Source organism: Mus musculus, chromosome 4 (assembly GCF_000001635.26).
Source record: "Mus musculus strain C57BL/6J chromosome 4, GRCm38.p6 C57BL/6J".
NCBI lineage: Eukaryota > Metazoa > Chordata > Mammalia > Rodentia > Muridae > Mus > Mus musculus.
The window spans coordinates 49375920-49392086 of record NC_000070.6 but is presented as its reverse complement, the minus strand read 5'-3'; the positions used below and the strand labels follow the sequence as shown (position 1 = coordinate 49392086).

Here is a 16167-nt window from a genome sequence, read left to right as displayed (position 1 = left end):
AGAGGGTAGTAGAGATAGAGAAAGGGAGAGAGAGAGAGAGAGAGAGAGAGAGAGAGAGAGAGAGAGAGAGAGGTTGGTCATGTATGTATGGAGAGAGAGGGGGAGGGCAATGGGAAGAGAAGGGGAACAGGAACAAGAGAGAGCAAGAGCAAGAGGGCTAGAGAGAGGCATGGGGTATTGGGGGGAAGCAGCCCCTTTTATGGTAAGTCAGGCACACCTGACTGTTGCCAGGTAACTGGGGGGCAGAGCCTAGACTAAATGCAACAGCAGGGGCTCAACAGGGGGAGCCCACTTTTCCTCCATAACAGGATGTTGGTAGACCCCATGTTGTGTAGGTAGGTACACCAGCCATGAATTCAAGAGTGCAGCAGGCACGCCAGGCCCATAAGTCATTATTCTTTCGCACTCTCCCTACCTTCAACTTCCCTCCAGCTCTTACATTCTTTCTGTCCCTTCTTCTGTAATATTCAATGAGCCTTGGAAGGATGGTATAGACGTTCCATTTCTGGCTGAGCATTCAACAATTATTAGAAGCCCTATGCTCACTTACGCATCTCTGCAGTTACCACCGACTACTAAAGAAAAAATAGTCTCTGACCAAAGATGACAGCATCACCAATATAGATAATAAACAAAACTATTTAGAAGATAACTTGGCTGACACACCATGTTCATTTAACAAAATAAATAAATAAATAAATAAATAAATAAATAAATAAATAAATAAAATAACAGCAGTAGTTTTCCCATGGTAGCCTGTGATCTCCTCAGCCATGGTATTATTCTGAATGTCTTCTTGCGCAGCAGACCTCAATACAATCAGAAAGTAGTTGATTATCCCAGAGCAGCTATGTCACTACTGCACCAGAAGGAACATCTTGCCTAGCCAGATGGTAGTGTTTCATGATGGCTTTACAGCTGGCTAACATTGCTGATGATATTTTTTTTTTCTGAAAAAAAAATGACATTTAAACTTATATTGTGTACAACAGTGGGATGCAGCGTGATGTCTCCAGGTGCACACAGCATGCACCGTACAAACTGAAGGGAACTTTCCCACCTCTAACTCCTCTCCCAAAGCCCCCCGAACACGGCTCTATTTCTAAGTCACCATTCTTTAGTGTTTATGAGGGGGGAAGAAAGGAGAGCAAGGAAGGAAGAAGGGGTGAAAAGAGAGAGTGGGAGAGAGAAAGGAGAGGGGAGAGGGGGGAGAGGGAGAGAGAATTTGTCTAGTTTTATTTATTATAATGATCTCTTGATCTATCTATTTTCTCAAAATAAGAATGACAGAATTTTTGTCTTTGTGGTCACATGAAGCTGCACTGTGCCCAGGCCACGCCCCCCATGCACCTGCGCTCACACACACACACACACACACACACACACACACACACACACATCCCTGTTTGACATAACCCTTTCATTTCCTTTGTTATACACCTACAAGTGGAATAGCTGGGTCAGACAGGGATCCTGATTTGGGTTTTCTGGGTTACTTTTATGTTCTTCACAGTGCACTAATTAGCATTCTCACCAACAGAAAAGAGTTTTTTTTTTCTCCACATCCAAAACAGAAATTTATTTTTTTTTACTATTTTGTTTTAACTTAAGTGAGATGACCTATCAATTTTGCTTTAATTTGAATGTCTTTCATGTTAACAATTCAGTGCACATGTTCACTTTTTTCCTGTTACATTTCTTCTTTTGAGAAATATCTATTCAGGTCATTTGCCCATCATTTTGTTTGCTTGTTTTGATTCATGTAGATAGGTGAGGGTGGCCTGGATTCCCGATCCCCCTGCCCCCACCTCCTAGTGCTGGGATTATAAATGTGCACCACTATACCTGGCTAATATGATCCTTAAAAAGGTATTATTTTAAAATGTTCTTTATCTCTTTATATATTCTGGCTATCAGCTATTGTGTGCATGTTGGTGGCTGTTTTCTCCCGCTGTGTCGGCAGTCTGCTCACTCTGGTGATGGCTGCCTTTGGTGTGAAGATGTGAACATTTTTTAAAACACATTAAGTTAAGAAGGCTGTAGCCTCACAGCCCTCACCCCCAAAGCTGCAAGAGAGACTATAGCTAGATCCAGTAACTGGGTACTTAGCACATAGGCAAGGCTGAAATGTTATGTAATTTAAATCATTTGGCATTGAACTTCCACTTTCCTCCAAAATGTATGAAAGCCAGGATACATCGATGGGGGGTGGGGGTATTATATAAAGTCTGTCTGCTGTCTTGTTGATCAGATTATCTCTTTGCTAGTATAAAATGGGCCCTCTTAATAAAGTGCCTCTTAGGTTTTTAAAGGTAAGCCTCACTTTTTCTCTTTGATAATGGAGTTCATTTCTGAAGAGTAATTTTATTTCAGCTCCTTTACTAAACTTCCTCTTCCTTGATTTCTTATAATAGGTATACATTTTGAAATTATTACACCATGTTAAGTCAAACATCACACCACATACTTATGATGCTTTGTACTGAATCTATTCTTTTTGTGATTTTGATAGACAGGCATGTTCTAATTAACTACAGTCATTACTCTGTTGGAAATATCACAAAAATTACTTCTTAGAATAATTTGAATATAGATTAATTTAAATGGCATCAAAAACGACACTAAGACGTGGTGATGATGTTGGCTTGTGGGGTGACTGTTTTAAGTGATTAATAAAAATGTTTAGCGACTTATACTGAAGTACTCTCATCAGTGGTCAGTGTATTAAAAGCCAGAAATTCTGTAACAAGCAAGGTTACTGCGAAAGACTTTGAATGTTCTTGAGTAACTTCTGTTGTAATATTCTCTTTACCTTTATGTCTGCCTGAAATTTTTCCAAAATTCCATGGAGCTGAATATTATATCAATGTGTTTGTTTTTCTGCCTCCAAAGCAATATTATCTTTTCTATGCACCTCTGAACTTATAGATTATTACTTTATTTGAAAGCACATAATTATTTAATTAGAGTAATGACTTAGTCACTTATTTGCTTTTCCTTATGACCTATTTGACAAAAAAGAGACCTACCTGTATCTTTGCACATCTGAAAATGTTTATATTTTGATCTCTTTAATAGCAACTTTTATAGGTCTAGAATTTGAGGTTTGCAATTATTTCTCCTCAGTTGTTTAGTCTGTTTTGGCATGTTGTTTTCCTGGGAGAGGAAATATGCATCTCCTTTCTCTTTCCACCGTTCTCACACAGTTTTAGCTAGCTTCCTGGGAAGACTGTAGATAGAGCACACAAAGGTGTCAACATCCAAGACAAAGCTGAGCTGAGCACCCAGGCGTGGTCTGGAGAGGGTAAGTATATTCTCCAGACAGTTTCTTTGCTGTGAGGAGCACATGTAGGGTTTCTGGACTTCCAAGGGAAGCCGAACTGCTCTGAGGTGACTTCCTGGGGAGGACATTCAAACCTGACTGGATTTTCTTTGCAGCTTTTTACTCAGTACCAGGCTTCTATGAGTCAGAAGAATTAGTTGAATTCAGGCCATTCAATAAGTGATAAAGATCTAGCTGTGACTTGTGAGTAATTGTGATTTTAAGCATGAACCAGTGGCTCTAGACCGGCCATGAAGCCAAAGGGTAGGTAATACAATTAGCTGTTCCATTCTGGCCTATAGATAACAAAATCAAAGCAAACAGATGGCAATAAGTACTGTTATTCCTTGCAGATCATAAAATCTAAAATGACATGTAGACAATAATCAAGAAATTTAGTATTCCTTGTTTTTAAAACATGTTTGTGGGTTCTATACCACATAGCAACTTTCAGCTCAGTACAAAGTTAAATATTTGTAACATAAACATATGCATGCATGTGAGTATATGTGTTTGTGTGTGTGTGTGTGTGTGTGAAAGAGAGAGAGACAGAGAGAGAGAGTCAGAGAGAGAGAGAGAGTCAGAGAGAGAGAAAGAGAGAGAGAGACAGAGCGAGTGAGCCAAGGTCTGACTGTGTAGCCACTCAGCCTAGCCTGCAACTTGCTATGTAGCTCATCCTGCCCCAATCATGTGTTGATCCTTCTGCCTCTACCTCTCAAATAGAAGGGTTACATCTGTGCTCCACTGTGTTTGACTGTAAATGGAACAGTACTAAGGGTTCCTTGGCCCTTTAGGGTGGAACACTACTTTCATGTCCAAGGTCCTGGTCAATATTGGAAAAGGGCATTTTTGCACTCCTTCAATTAAAACTACAAGAGACAGAGACCCTAGGAACACTCCTCCTCATTTTCCCTTATTCCTGCCTTGTCTCCCCAAGATGTTTTGATCATTTCTTTATAAGAAAGTGTAACTTTCCAGGCTCCAAGATGACTCAGCAGATAAGAGTGCTTGCCTTCAAGACTGATAATCTGTGTGGTCCCATGGTGGAAGGAGAAAACTGACTCAAGCAATATGTCCTCTGACTACACATGCAAACAGACAAACAGACAGACTGACAGACTGACACATACAAACACACATACACGCACATACACAGCTGCACAGTGTGACACTCACACCACATACAGGCAGACAGACACACAAACAGCCACACAAGCCACACACAGCCACACACCACACACACACACACACACACACACACACACACACACACACACACACACACACACAAACACAAGCACTTTAACTCTAATATAAAGAATCTAAAGATGTTTCCTCCAAAGCAAACACGTTTATTATATGGCAGCCTGCTTTCATAGACAGAAAATGTGTGTGTGTGTGTGTGTGTGTGTCTTTTTATGAACAGCAAATACCAATGCCTAACTTCTTCACTATGTGTTTTACCATCTAAAGAATAACATAGGAAAAGTTTATTTTAGTCTGTCTAACTTACTGAGTTTTATTCCTCCAGGGCTGTACCATGTATGACCCCCTATCTTTAAACTACATTCTGAGACACCTCTAAGTCTATAATAAAAAGAGTCCTGGAATCTATAATCTGTTCTCCTGGCCAGTCAGAGTTGGTCAATTGTCTCTGTTTACACTGCAACAATCATACTGTTTGAGTTAGCCCATGGGCAGATAACACGAGAAGATTCTTGGAATAGTGGAGTCATGCAGCTATGTACTTCTCTGTGCTCAATGACTTCCAGGACAAAAGGAAATTGATTTTAGCATTTTCCTAAAAAGCCCTAGATATAATTTTTTAATGAAAAACGACATAAAATGAATCATAATGCAGAAAGTCCCCAAGAATGCAACACTCAGAGACCAAAACCCCAAAGTTGTAGCAATCCTCTGGGCCTTGATGGAGCTGTCAATCAGCACTGTTGGCTTCAAGACCCTCACTGTTTCCAATGGATAAGGCTGTTCCAGGGGAGGAACAGAAGGAGAGTGTGGGGGAGGAGAGGGAGAGATGGGGGTGGAAAGGAGAGAGCAGGAACATTGGTCATGTTACTGTGATCAAGTGAGCTAAATGACATGCTAAACTCTGGTCAGTAATAGAGAGCAAAACTGGGAATTCTAACTAGATTTGATCCCACAGATTCATGTTTCAGCTACTATAAAACTATAGTTTTGTGGTTTTGAATAAATTGAGCATTAATGCTATGGACATTATACCCCAACATGAATTTCTGTGAAGTTTTTTTTTTTTTTTTTTTTTTTATGACAAGTTTTATTTTGTAACATTTCTTGAAATCTCCTTTCATGGGTGACATTTTTCTGTCTCCCGAGGACTAAAGAGCCATGAATGCTTTAAGAATGAGCCCTTCTCATTTCTTTCTTTTTTTTCCATTTTTTATTAGGTATTTAGCTCATTTACATTTCCAATGCTATACCAAACGTCCCCCATACCCACCCACCCCCACTCCCCTACCCACCCACTCCCCCTTTTTGGCCCTGGCGTTCCCCTGTACTGGGGCATACAAAGTTTGCATGTCCAATGGGCCTCTCTTTCCAGTGATGGCCGATTAGGCCATCTTTTGATACATATGCAGCTAGAGTCAAGAGCTCAGGGGTACTGGTTGGTTCATAATGTTGTTCCACCTATAGGATTGCAGATCCCTTTAGCTCCTTGGGTTCTTTCTCTAGCTCTTCCATTGGGAGCCCTGTGATCCATCCATTAGCTGACTGTGAGCATCCACTTCTGTGTTTGCTAGGCCCCGGCATAGTCTCACAAGAGATAGCTACATCTGGGTCCTTTCAATAAAATCTTGCTAGGGTATGCAATGGTGTCAGCGTTTGGATGCTGATTATGGGGTGGATCCCTGGATATGGCAGTCTCTACATGGTCCATCCTTTCATCTCAGCTCCAAACTTTGTCTCTGTAACTCCTTCCATGGGTGTTTTGTTCCCAATTCAAAGGAGGGGCATAGTGTCCACACTTCAGTCTTCATTCTTCTTGAGTTTCATGTGTTTAGCAAATTGTACCTTATATCTTGGGTATCCTAGGTTTGGGGCTAATATCCACTTATCAGTGAGTACATATTGTGTGAGTTCCTTTGTGAATGTGTTACCTCACTCAGGATGATGCTCTCCAGGTCCATCCATTTGGCTAGGAATTTCATAAATTCATTCTTTTTAATAGCTGAGTAGTACTCCATTGTGTAGATGTACCACATTTTCTGTATCCATTCCTCTGTTGAGGGGCATCTGGGTTCTTTCCAGCTTCTGGCTATTATAAATAAGGCTGCTATGAACATAGTGGAGCATGTGTCCTTCTTACCAGTTGGGGCATCTTCTGGATATATGCCCAGGAGAGGTATTGCTGGATCCTCTGGTAGTACTATGTCCAATTTTCTGAGGAACCGCCAGACTGATTTCCAGAGTGGTTGTACAAGCCTGCAATCCCACCAACAATGGAGGAGTGTTCCTCTTTGTCCACATCCACGCCAGCATCTGCTGTCACCTGAATTTTTGATCTTAGCCATTCTGACTGGTGTGAGGTGGAATCTCAGGGTTGTTTTGATTTGCATTTCCCTGATGATTAAGGATGTTGAACATTTTTTCAGGTGCTTCTCTGCCATTCGGTATTCCTCAGGTGAGAATTCTTTGTTCAGTTCTGAGCCCCATTTTTTAATGGGGTTGTTCGATTTTCTGAAGTCCACCTTCTTGAGTTCTTTATATATGTTGGATATTAGCCCCCTATCTGATTTAGGATAGGTAAAAATCCTTTCCCAATCTGTTGGTGGTCTTTTTGTCTTATTGACGGTGTCTTTTGCCTTGCAGAAACTTTGGAGTTTCATTAGGTCCCATTTGTCAATTCTTGATCTTACAGCACATGCCATTGCTGTTCTGTTCAGGAATTTTTCCCCTGTGCCCATATCTTCAAGGCTTTTCCCCACTTTCTCCTCTATAAGTTTCAGTGTCTCTGGTTTTATGTGAAGTTCTTTGATCCACTTAGATTTGACCTTAGTACAAGGAGATAAGTATGGATCGATTGGCATTCTTCTACATGATAACAACCAGTTGTGCCAGCACCAATTGTTGAAAATGCTGTCTTTCTTCCACTGGATGGTTTTAGCTCCCTTGTCGAAGATCAAGTGACCATAGGTGTGTGGGTTCATTTCTGGGTCTTCAATTCTATTCCATTGGTCTGCTTGTCTGTTTCTATACCAGTACCATGCAGTTTTTATCACAATTGCTCTATAGTAAAGCTTTAGGTCAGGCATGGTGATTCCACCAGAGGTTCTTTTATCCTTGAGAAGAGTTTTTGCTATCCTAGGTTTTTTGTTATTCCAGATGAATTTGCAAATTGCTCCTTCTAATTCGTTGAAGAATTGAGTTGGAATTTTGATGGGGATTGCATTGAATCTGTAGATTGCTTTTGGCAAGATAGCCATTTTTACAATGTTGATCCTGCCAATCCATGAGCATGGGAGATCTTTCCATCTTCTGAGATCTTCTTTAATTTCTTTCTTCAGAGATTTGAAGTTTTTTTCTGTGAAGTTTTAAGAGAAGTATCACATGGATCCAAAAGAGTACACCTCTCCTGCCCAATTTGGAATGGAGTGATTAGATAATAATAGGTAATCTATTATGGTGGTGATGTAACTAGGGGCACAGGGTGCCATTTTTTCAAGTTCACAGTTTCATTGGTAAAGGGATTTTAAAGGGACACAGAATGGAACATGAGGAGAATTTATTGCAGTCAGAACAAGAGTTTCCTTGATACGAGAGTGAATATGGAGAAATGGAAAGTTAGATTTGCAAAATTCTGTCCTGTTCCTGTTTTCTAATTGTGACTGGACTTGCAACTCTCGACATGTAAAGAAAGATCAAACAGAACCTACACCACTTAGATAATCATTAGTCTGTGAAACTTGTTTAAATAAAGAAGGGCCTGGTGGATTGTGAGTCAGTGCCACAGAAGCCACTCCCTCCCTCCCCTTGCTGACTCCTTATCTTCAAGACCCTGGTTGGGGGAAGGGGGGCACACACACACCTTCCACCACCAACATCTCTCTACTGCCCAGAGCTACACATTTTATACTAAAGTCCTTGAAAGCCTTGAGGACAGCCTTGCCTTGGACTTTTCAGTCTCCAGCTTATTTTCCTTTCATCACAGGGAGGAAGCGCCCCTCAACACCTTGATGATGATCCAGTTGATAGCCACACCTTCAAATGCCCTTGTGGATGAGCCTGTGTCCATTCGAGCAACAGGCCTGCCTCCATCGCAGATAGTGACCATCAAGGCAACAGTGAAAGATGAAAATGACAATGTGTTCCAATCCCAAGCCTTCTACAAGACTAACGAGGCTGGTGAGGTGGACCTGGAGAAGACACCGGCTTTGGGGGGTGACTATGTAGGGGTCCACCCAATGGGCCTCTTTTTCTCTCTGAAACCCAAGAAGGCTTTCCATAGGCTGATGAAGAAAGATGTGATGAACAGCCCCCTTTGCATCTGTTTGGACCTGTACGACTCTGTTAACTGGCTAGAAACAGTCAGGATTCCATCCAAGGCCAGCCAGAGAGTGCAGCGCTGGTTTGTTGGCCCTGGGGTTAAGCGGGAACAGATTCAAGAAGGTCGGGTTCGGGGAGCCCTTTTTCTCCCTCCAGGTGAGACTGACTTTGTTGATACAGGACGTAGATTATTAAAGGTTTTTTTTTTTTCTACTTGTGAATGCTTTTTTGCTATAGGAATTTTCATATGATATTAGGAATATAGGATTATGGAAATAGGTGTAGAAATCCGTTACTGATAATGTATGGAAAATACTTTCAAATTTGTTCTTTGGTATACATACAATTGTACCATTTATTAGAGAAAAAGCAAATTTGCAAACAGATGGATGAATGGGCTTGCCTGTTTTTCCAAAAGGAATTAAGCTTTAGTGGAATATTGGAGGTTGCAGGATATGGATAGATATCTTTACTATTTTCAGGATTGGCTGAGATTCTGCTCTTATAATTGTCAATGCTAAGAAATCTGCTCCACATAAATACATGGTGCCAGATTGCACCCGTATGTTTAGGGCCATTTAACAACCTGTTGTAAAATTCTATGCTTCTCCTAAGTCAGAGTTCACTGGATGAAATTTTATGAAACTCAATTCAGTAAGGCAAAGGGCATTTTTAAAAATCAGACACTAACACAATACAACATGAAGGTTTCCTAATTTGATACATGCTGAAGAATGATGGCTGGAACACACCAGAAGCCCTCATGCTTTCTGTAATTAAAGCACCATGGGTCTATAAGAACAAAGAACTGCCTGTTGTGCTGTAGAAGCACTGCCGTCCATTGCATACAACAAATAAATCTGAATCTGAGCCCAGGTGTTGGAGGTAACAGAGACTGATGACTGTGCTATTCTGGCCCCGGTGGAGATAAGTGGACCTGCTGTGCATTCAGAACCAGGGTAAAGTGAAGCCTTGTGGGCAGCAGCAGACCTTGGGACCACTGCTCATTTTATTTTGAATTAAATTTTGGTCATTGCATATTCACATGATTTCTTATGGTCAGCTTTTTCCCATATTCACTTACATGAGCCTGAATGGATTTGTGACTCACAATTTAAGAAGCTATGACACAAGGTAGCAATTTCTATGAACTGTAATGTGGACATGTGTGTATGCACACATGTACGTGTTAGAGTTTGTGAACATGTACCACCGTATGCCTATATATACTTTCTTGTGCTAACTTTCCTTTGACTGTCATACTTAGCTCTTATTGTGGATCCCATTTTCCTGTTTCTTTTTTTTTTTTTCTGCCAGGGAAAGGTCCTTTCCCAGGAATTATTGATTTGTTTGGTCTCATTGGGGGTCTAGTTGAATTTCGTGCAAGTCTTTTGGCATCCCACGGCTTTGCTGTGCTGGCATTGGCATATTTTGCCTATGAAGACCTGCCTGAGAAACCACAAGAGGTGGACTTGGAGTATTTTGAAGAAGCTGCTAACTTCCTACTATCTCACCCCAAGGTATTGAAAATAAATTTCATTTCATCTTGTGAAATCATAGGAAAGACAAAGAGCAGGTGTCTCATCCAGTCTGTGCAGTCTTGGGCTGAGCACAGTTTATGCTTTAAAAGTGATAGGATTGTTGAGTTGCTTACTGGTTACTGGTTACTAGCATACAAAAGGCAAAAAAAAAAAAAAAAAAAAAAAAGCACAGTGCACACATTGTGACTTTCTTCACTGGGAAAAGCCAAGACATGTTACATTTGAAGCTCTTACAACATATTCATGTGTCCCTTCAATGTTCTATCGGCTACTGATCCTAAATCCTGAAATATGTATGCTTTCATACATCAGTGATGATCTCTACATGATTCTTTCTCCCAAAGTTTTGATATTTGTGCTAGTAACCAAATTTGTGCTCATGCCTCCCTAGTGCATGGAAGTACACCTGTGTACCACCACTCTTGCCTGCCTTTTAAAAATAGATCCAAGGAGCTGAACTCGAGTCCTCATGTTTGCCAGCAAGCACCCTATCCCTCCTCACCCCCAAATACTTTTCTCTAGTGAAGTCAAGAATATGATTTTCTAGAAGCCTAACTTCCTCAGCTCTTGGCTTGTTCTTTCAATATTGCTGGGTTCTAATTACATTTTTTACAATTTCACTTGAAAATGATTATTTTTTTTTTCAGACAACGTCTTCCTATATAGCATAGGTTGGACTGGAACACAAAATTTCTGGTCTCAGTTTCCCTAGTATTGGGATTAGGACTGTGCCACCACACCTTTCTTTATAACTCTACTTTTTGTGAGGTTATAAGGTTATATTTTGATTGTTTAAAGATGGATGAGAAGTATGTTCCCTGAAGATAGTAAAGCTCAGATAAGGTATTATTAAATCAGTAGCAGTTTCTTGATTTTGAAAGCTGGAAGACCTGAGTGTCAGAGTTTGACTGTTTTGAATGCCTGGCCTTCTGTCAGGAGAGCTTCCTCCCAGAGGCTGTATGTAAACTGTTTTCCCTTTGCTTTATATTTAAGATCCAACAGCCAGGAATTGGTGTGATCTCCACGAGCAAAGGAGCAGAGATTGGGCTAGCTATGGCCTGTTACCTGAAGCAGGTGATTGCCACAGTCTGCATAAATGGGCCCACCACCATCACAATCTTCCCACTAAGATACCAGGATCTGGTGATGACACCAATCCATCCGGCTCTGGAACGGATCCAAGTCCATGATTCAGGGGCTTTACTCTTCCGTTACACTACACAATATCTCCATAATAAGCTGAACTCACAGAATATACTTCCCGTGGAAAAGGCCCAGGGGAAAATCCTCTTCATTGTGGGAGAGAATGATGAATGTTTGGATAGCAAGTTGCATGCACAGAAGGCCATGGACCGGCTCCAGAGGCATGGAAGAAGCAGTGGAAGGATGCTGGCATACCCTGGGGCAGGCCACCTCATAGAGCCACCTTATTCTCCCGTTTGCTTTGTGGCCTGGTTCCCTGTCCTGGGTCAACCCATGTGTTTTGGAGGAGATCTCATGGCTCACGCAGCAGCCCAGGAACACTCCTGGAGAGAGATCCAAAAGTTCTTCAGGAAACACCTCCTTCAATCCGGAAGCAAACTCTAAATAGTGTGTAAAGTGCCAGAGTAAAGTGCAGGGAGTGCTTTAGAAAAAATGTTGGAATTAGTGTGGGGATAAAAGCATCAGATAGAGATTGCTGGGAAAGGGTAGCGATGGGGGTCAGAATTCTCCTGGCTTTCTTACACTCACATTCACCCCAATTCAATTGGAAGGATATGAGATAAATGAAAAGACCAAGATACACCTGCATCTGAAGTGTTCCTGACAAATCTGTATGTAGTTTGCAATTTTCTTATCTGTTTTTTAAAGATCAGAAGAAGTTTTTGTTTCTGTTTTTTTAATTTTTTTTTTTACAGTCCAGATTTTATCCCCCTCCTGGTCTACCTTCTGACTGTTCCAAATCCCATACCTCCCCCCAACCTCCCATCTCCATGAGAATGTCCCCACTCCCCAGCCCCTGACACATCAGACCTCCCTGCTCTCTGATGCCTCAAGTCTCTTGAGGGTTAGTTAGGTGCATCTTCTCTGACTGAGTCCAGACTTAGCAGTCCTCTGCTATATATGTATTGGGGCCTCATATCAACTGATGCATGGTGCTGGTTGGTGGTCCAATGTTTGAGATATCTCAGGAGTCCAGGTTAGTTGAAACTGCTGGTCCTCTTACAGGGTTGCCCTCCTTCTCAGCTTCTTCCAGATTTTCTCTAATTCAACCACAGGAGTTAGCAGCTTCTGTCCATTGGTTGGGTACAAATATCTGCATCTGACTCTTTCAGCTTCTTGTTGAGTCTTTCAGAGGGCAGTCATGATAGGACCCTGTTTGTAAGCACACCACAGCATCAGTAATAGTGTCAGGCCTTGGGGCCTCCCCCTAGGCTGGGTCCAACTTTGGGCCTGTTGCTGGACTTCATTTTCCTCAGGCTCCTCTTCCTTTTTGTCTCTGCAGTTCTTTCAGACAGGAACAATTATGGGTCAGAGTTTTTGACTGTGGGATGGTAACTCCATCCCTCATTGGATGCCCTGTCTTTCTCCTGGAGGTGGGTTCTACAAGTTCCCTTTTCCCACTGTTGGGCATTTCATCAAAGGTGCCTCCCTTTGAGTCCTGAGATTCTCTTACTTCCCAGGTCTCTGGTACATTCTGGAGGGTCCCCACACCTCCTACTTCCCAATGTTATTTGCTTCTATTCTTCCTACTGACCCCAGGGGCTTCATCCCTCCCCCCCCCACAATATCTGATCATGTTCCCCTTTTCTCCTCCCTGTCCCCATTCCCACCCAGGTCCTTCCCTTCCTCCCCTATCCTGTGATTGTTTTCTTTCCCCTCCCAAGTGAGATTGAGGTGCCCTCACTTGGATCTTTTAACTTGTTAAACTTTTTGATTTCTTTGGATTATATCCTGGGTATTCTGCATTTTGGAGGGGGATGAGTGCTAATATCCACATATTAGTGATTACATACCATGTATGTCCTTTTGAGTCTGAGTTACCTCACTCAGGATGATATTTTCTAGTTCCATCCATTTGCCTGCAAAACTCAGTATATTCTTGTTCCTAATAGCTGAGTAGTATTCCATTGTGTAAATGAAGCACATTTTCTGTATCCATTCTTCTGTTGTGGGACATCTGAATTGTTTCCAGATTCTGGCTAACACAAACAAGTCCTCTGTGAACTTAATGAAACATGTGTCCCTGTGCCATGGTTGGGGCATCTTTTGGGTATATGTCCAAAAGTGGTATAGCTGAACCTTCAGGTAAATCTATTTCTAATTTTCTGAGGAAACTCCAGATTGATTTTCCAGGGTGTTTGTACTAGTTAGCAATCCCAACAGCAATGGGGGAGTCTTCCTTTTTCAGCACATCCTTGCCAACATGTGCTGTTATCTGAGGTTTTGATCTTAGCCATTCAGATTGGTGTAAGGTAGAATCTCAGGGTTTTGATTTATATTTCCCTGATCACTAAAGACTTTGAACATTTCTTTAAGTGCTTCTCAGCCATTCAATATTCCTCTGTTGTGAATTCTCTGTTTAGTTCTATACCCCATTTTTTGATTGGGTCGTTTGCTTTTTTGGTGGTTAGATTCTTGAGTTCTTTATATATTTTGGATATTAGCCCTCTATCAGACATGGGGTTAGTCAAGATTTTGTTTCCTAATCTGTAGGTTATGGATTTTCCCTATTGACTGTGTTCTTTACCTTACAGGAGCTTTTCAGTTTCATGAGGTCCCATTTATCAGTTCCTGATCTTAGAGCATAAGCCACTGGAGTTCTGTTTAGGAAATTTCCCCTTGTGCCAATGAGTTCAACTCTCTTTCCTACTTTCTCTTCTATTAGATTCAGTGTATCTGGTTTTATGTTCAGGTCCTTGATGCACTGGGACTTGAGCTTTGTGTAAGGTGACAAATATATATTTTCATTTTTCTACATACAGACTGTCAGTTCGACCAGCACCAATTTTTGAAGATGTTTTCTTTTTTCCATTGTATATTTTTGGTGTCTTTGTCAAAGATCAAAGGTGTATAAGTGTGTAATATTATTTCTGGGTCTTCAATTCTATTCCATTGATCAATGTGTCTGTCTCTGTACCGCTACCATGCATTTTTTATATCACTTTTGCATTGTAGTATAGCTTGATGTCAGGGATGGTGATTCCCCCAGAAGTTCTTTATTGGTAAGAATTGTTTTTTGCCATTCTGGGTTTTTGCTTTTCCAGATGAATCTGAGAGTGGCTCTTTCCATGTCTTTGAAGAATTTTGTTGGGGTTTTGATGGGGATTGTGTTGAATCTATAGATTGCCTTTGGTGGGGTGGCCATTTTTTTCTATGTTATTTCTGCCAATCCATGAGCATTGGAGATCTCTCCATTTTCTGAGATCTTCTATGATTTCTTTCTTGAGAGACCTGAAGTTCTTGTCATACAGATCTTTCACTTGATTGTTTAGAGTTATCCCAAGATATTTGGTATTAATTGTGGCTATTGTAATGGGTGTTGTTTCCCTAATTTCTTTTTTAGCCTGTTTACCATTTGTACAAAGGGAGACTACTGATTTATTTGAGTTAATTTTATATCCAGCACTTTGCAGAAGTTGTTTATCAGCTGTAGAAGTTCTCTGGTAGAATTTTTGGGGTCACTCATGTATACTATCATATCATCCAAAAATAATGATACTTTTATTTCTTCTTTGTGTCCCATTGTTCTCTTTTTGTTGTCTTATTGCTCTAGCTAGCACTTTGAGTACTATATTGAATAGCTAAGGGGACAGTGGGCATTCTTGAGTTGTCCATGATTTTAGTGGTATTATTTCAAGTATCTCTCTACTTAATTTGACATTGGCTGTTGGTTTTCAGTAAATTGCTTTTATTTTGTGTAGGTATGGACCTTGAGTTCCTGATCTCTCCAATACTTTTAACATGAAGTGATGTTGTATTTTGTCAAATGCTTTTAATCATCTAAGGAAATGATTGTGTTTTTTCCCTTTGAGTTTGTTTATATAGTGGATGATGTTGATGGGTTTCTGTATATTGAACCAAACTTGCATTCCTGGGATAAAGCCTACTTGATCATGATGGATGATCATTTTGATGCGTTCTTGGATTCTGTTTGCAAGAATTTTACTAAGTGTTTTTGAATCGATATTTGCAAGTGAAATTTGTCTGAAGTTCTCATTTTTGTTGTGTTCTTGTGAGGTTTAGGTATCAGAGTAATTGTGGCTTCATGGAATGAATTAGGTAGTGTTCCTTCTGCTTCTATTTTATGGAATAGTTTGAGGCATATTGGTATTAGGTCTTTTTGAATGTCTGGTAGAATTCTGAACTAAAACCATTTCGCCCTGAGAATTTCTTTTGGTTGCAAGGTATCTTAGTCAGGGTTTCTATTCCTGCACAAACATTATGACCAAGAAGCAGTTGGGGGGAAAAGGTTTTATTCAGCTTATAATTTCCACATTGCTGTTGATCACCAAAGGCTGTCAGGACTGGAACTCAAGCAGGTCAGGAATCAGGAGCTGATGCAGAGGCCATGGAGGGATGTTACTTACTGGCTTGCTTCCTCTGGGTTGCTCAGCTTGCACTCTTATACAACCCAAGACTACAAGCTCAGAGATGGTACCACCCACAAGGGGCCCTCCCCCCTTGATCAGTAATTGAGAAAATGCCTTACAGCTGGATCTCATAGAGGCACTTTCCCAACTAAGGCTCCTTTCTCTTTGATAACTCCAGCCTGTGTCAAGTTGACACACAAAATCAGCC

At 41.0% G+C, this 16167-nt stretch overlaps 1 protein-coding gene across 3 annotated transcripts in view; it reads left to right on the top strand.

Annotated features, from left to right (window-relative positions):
* The window catches only part of Acnat2 (acyl-coenzyme A amino acid N-acyltransferase 2), a 33694-nt gene that overhangs the window by 16065 nt on the left and 1462 nt on the right, over positions 1 to 16167 (top strand). For 2 of the 3 annotated variants that reach the window (NM_145368.3, NM_001356289.1), the window contains 3 exons: positions 8511 to 9001; positions 10163 to 10365; positions 11380 to 12247. In NM_145368.3, coding sequence (NP_663343.2) covers positions 8536 to 9001; positions 10163 to 10365; positions 11380 to 11973 — 1263 coding nt within the window. In that variant the 5' untranslated portion in view covers positions 8511 to 8535 and the 3' untranslated portion in view covers positions 11974 to 12247. Of the gene's footprint in view, positions 1 to 8510; positions 9002 to 10162; positions 10366 to 11379; positions 12248 to 16167 lie in introns of those variants that run through there. The other variant, XM_011249969.3, reaches the window with a different exon arrangement.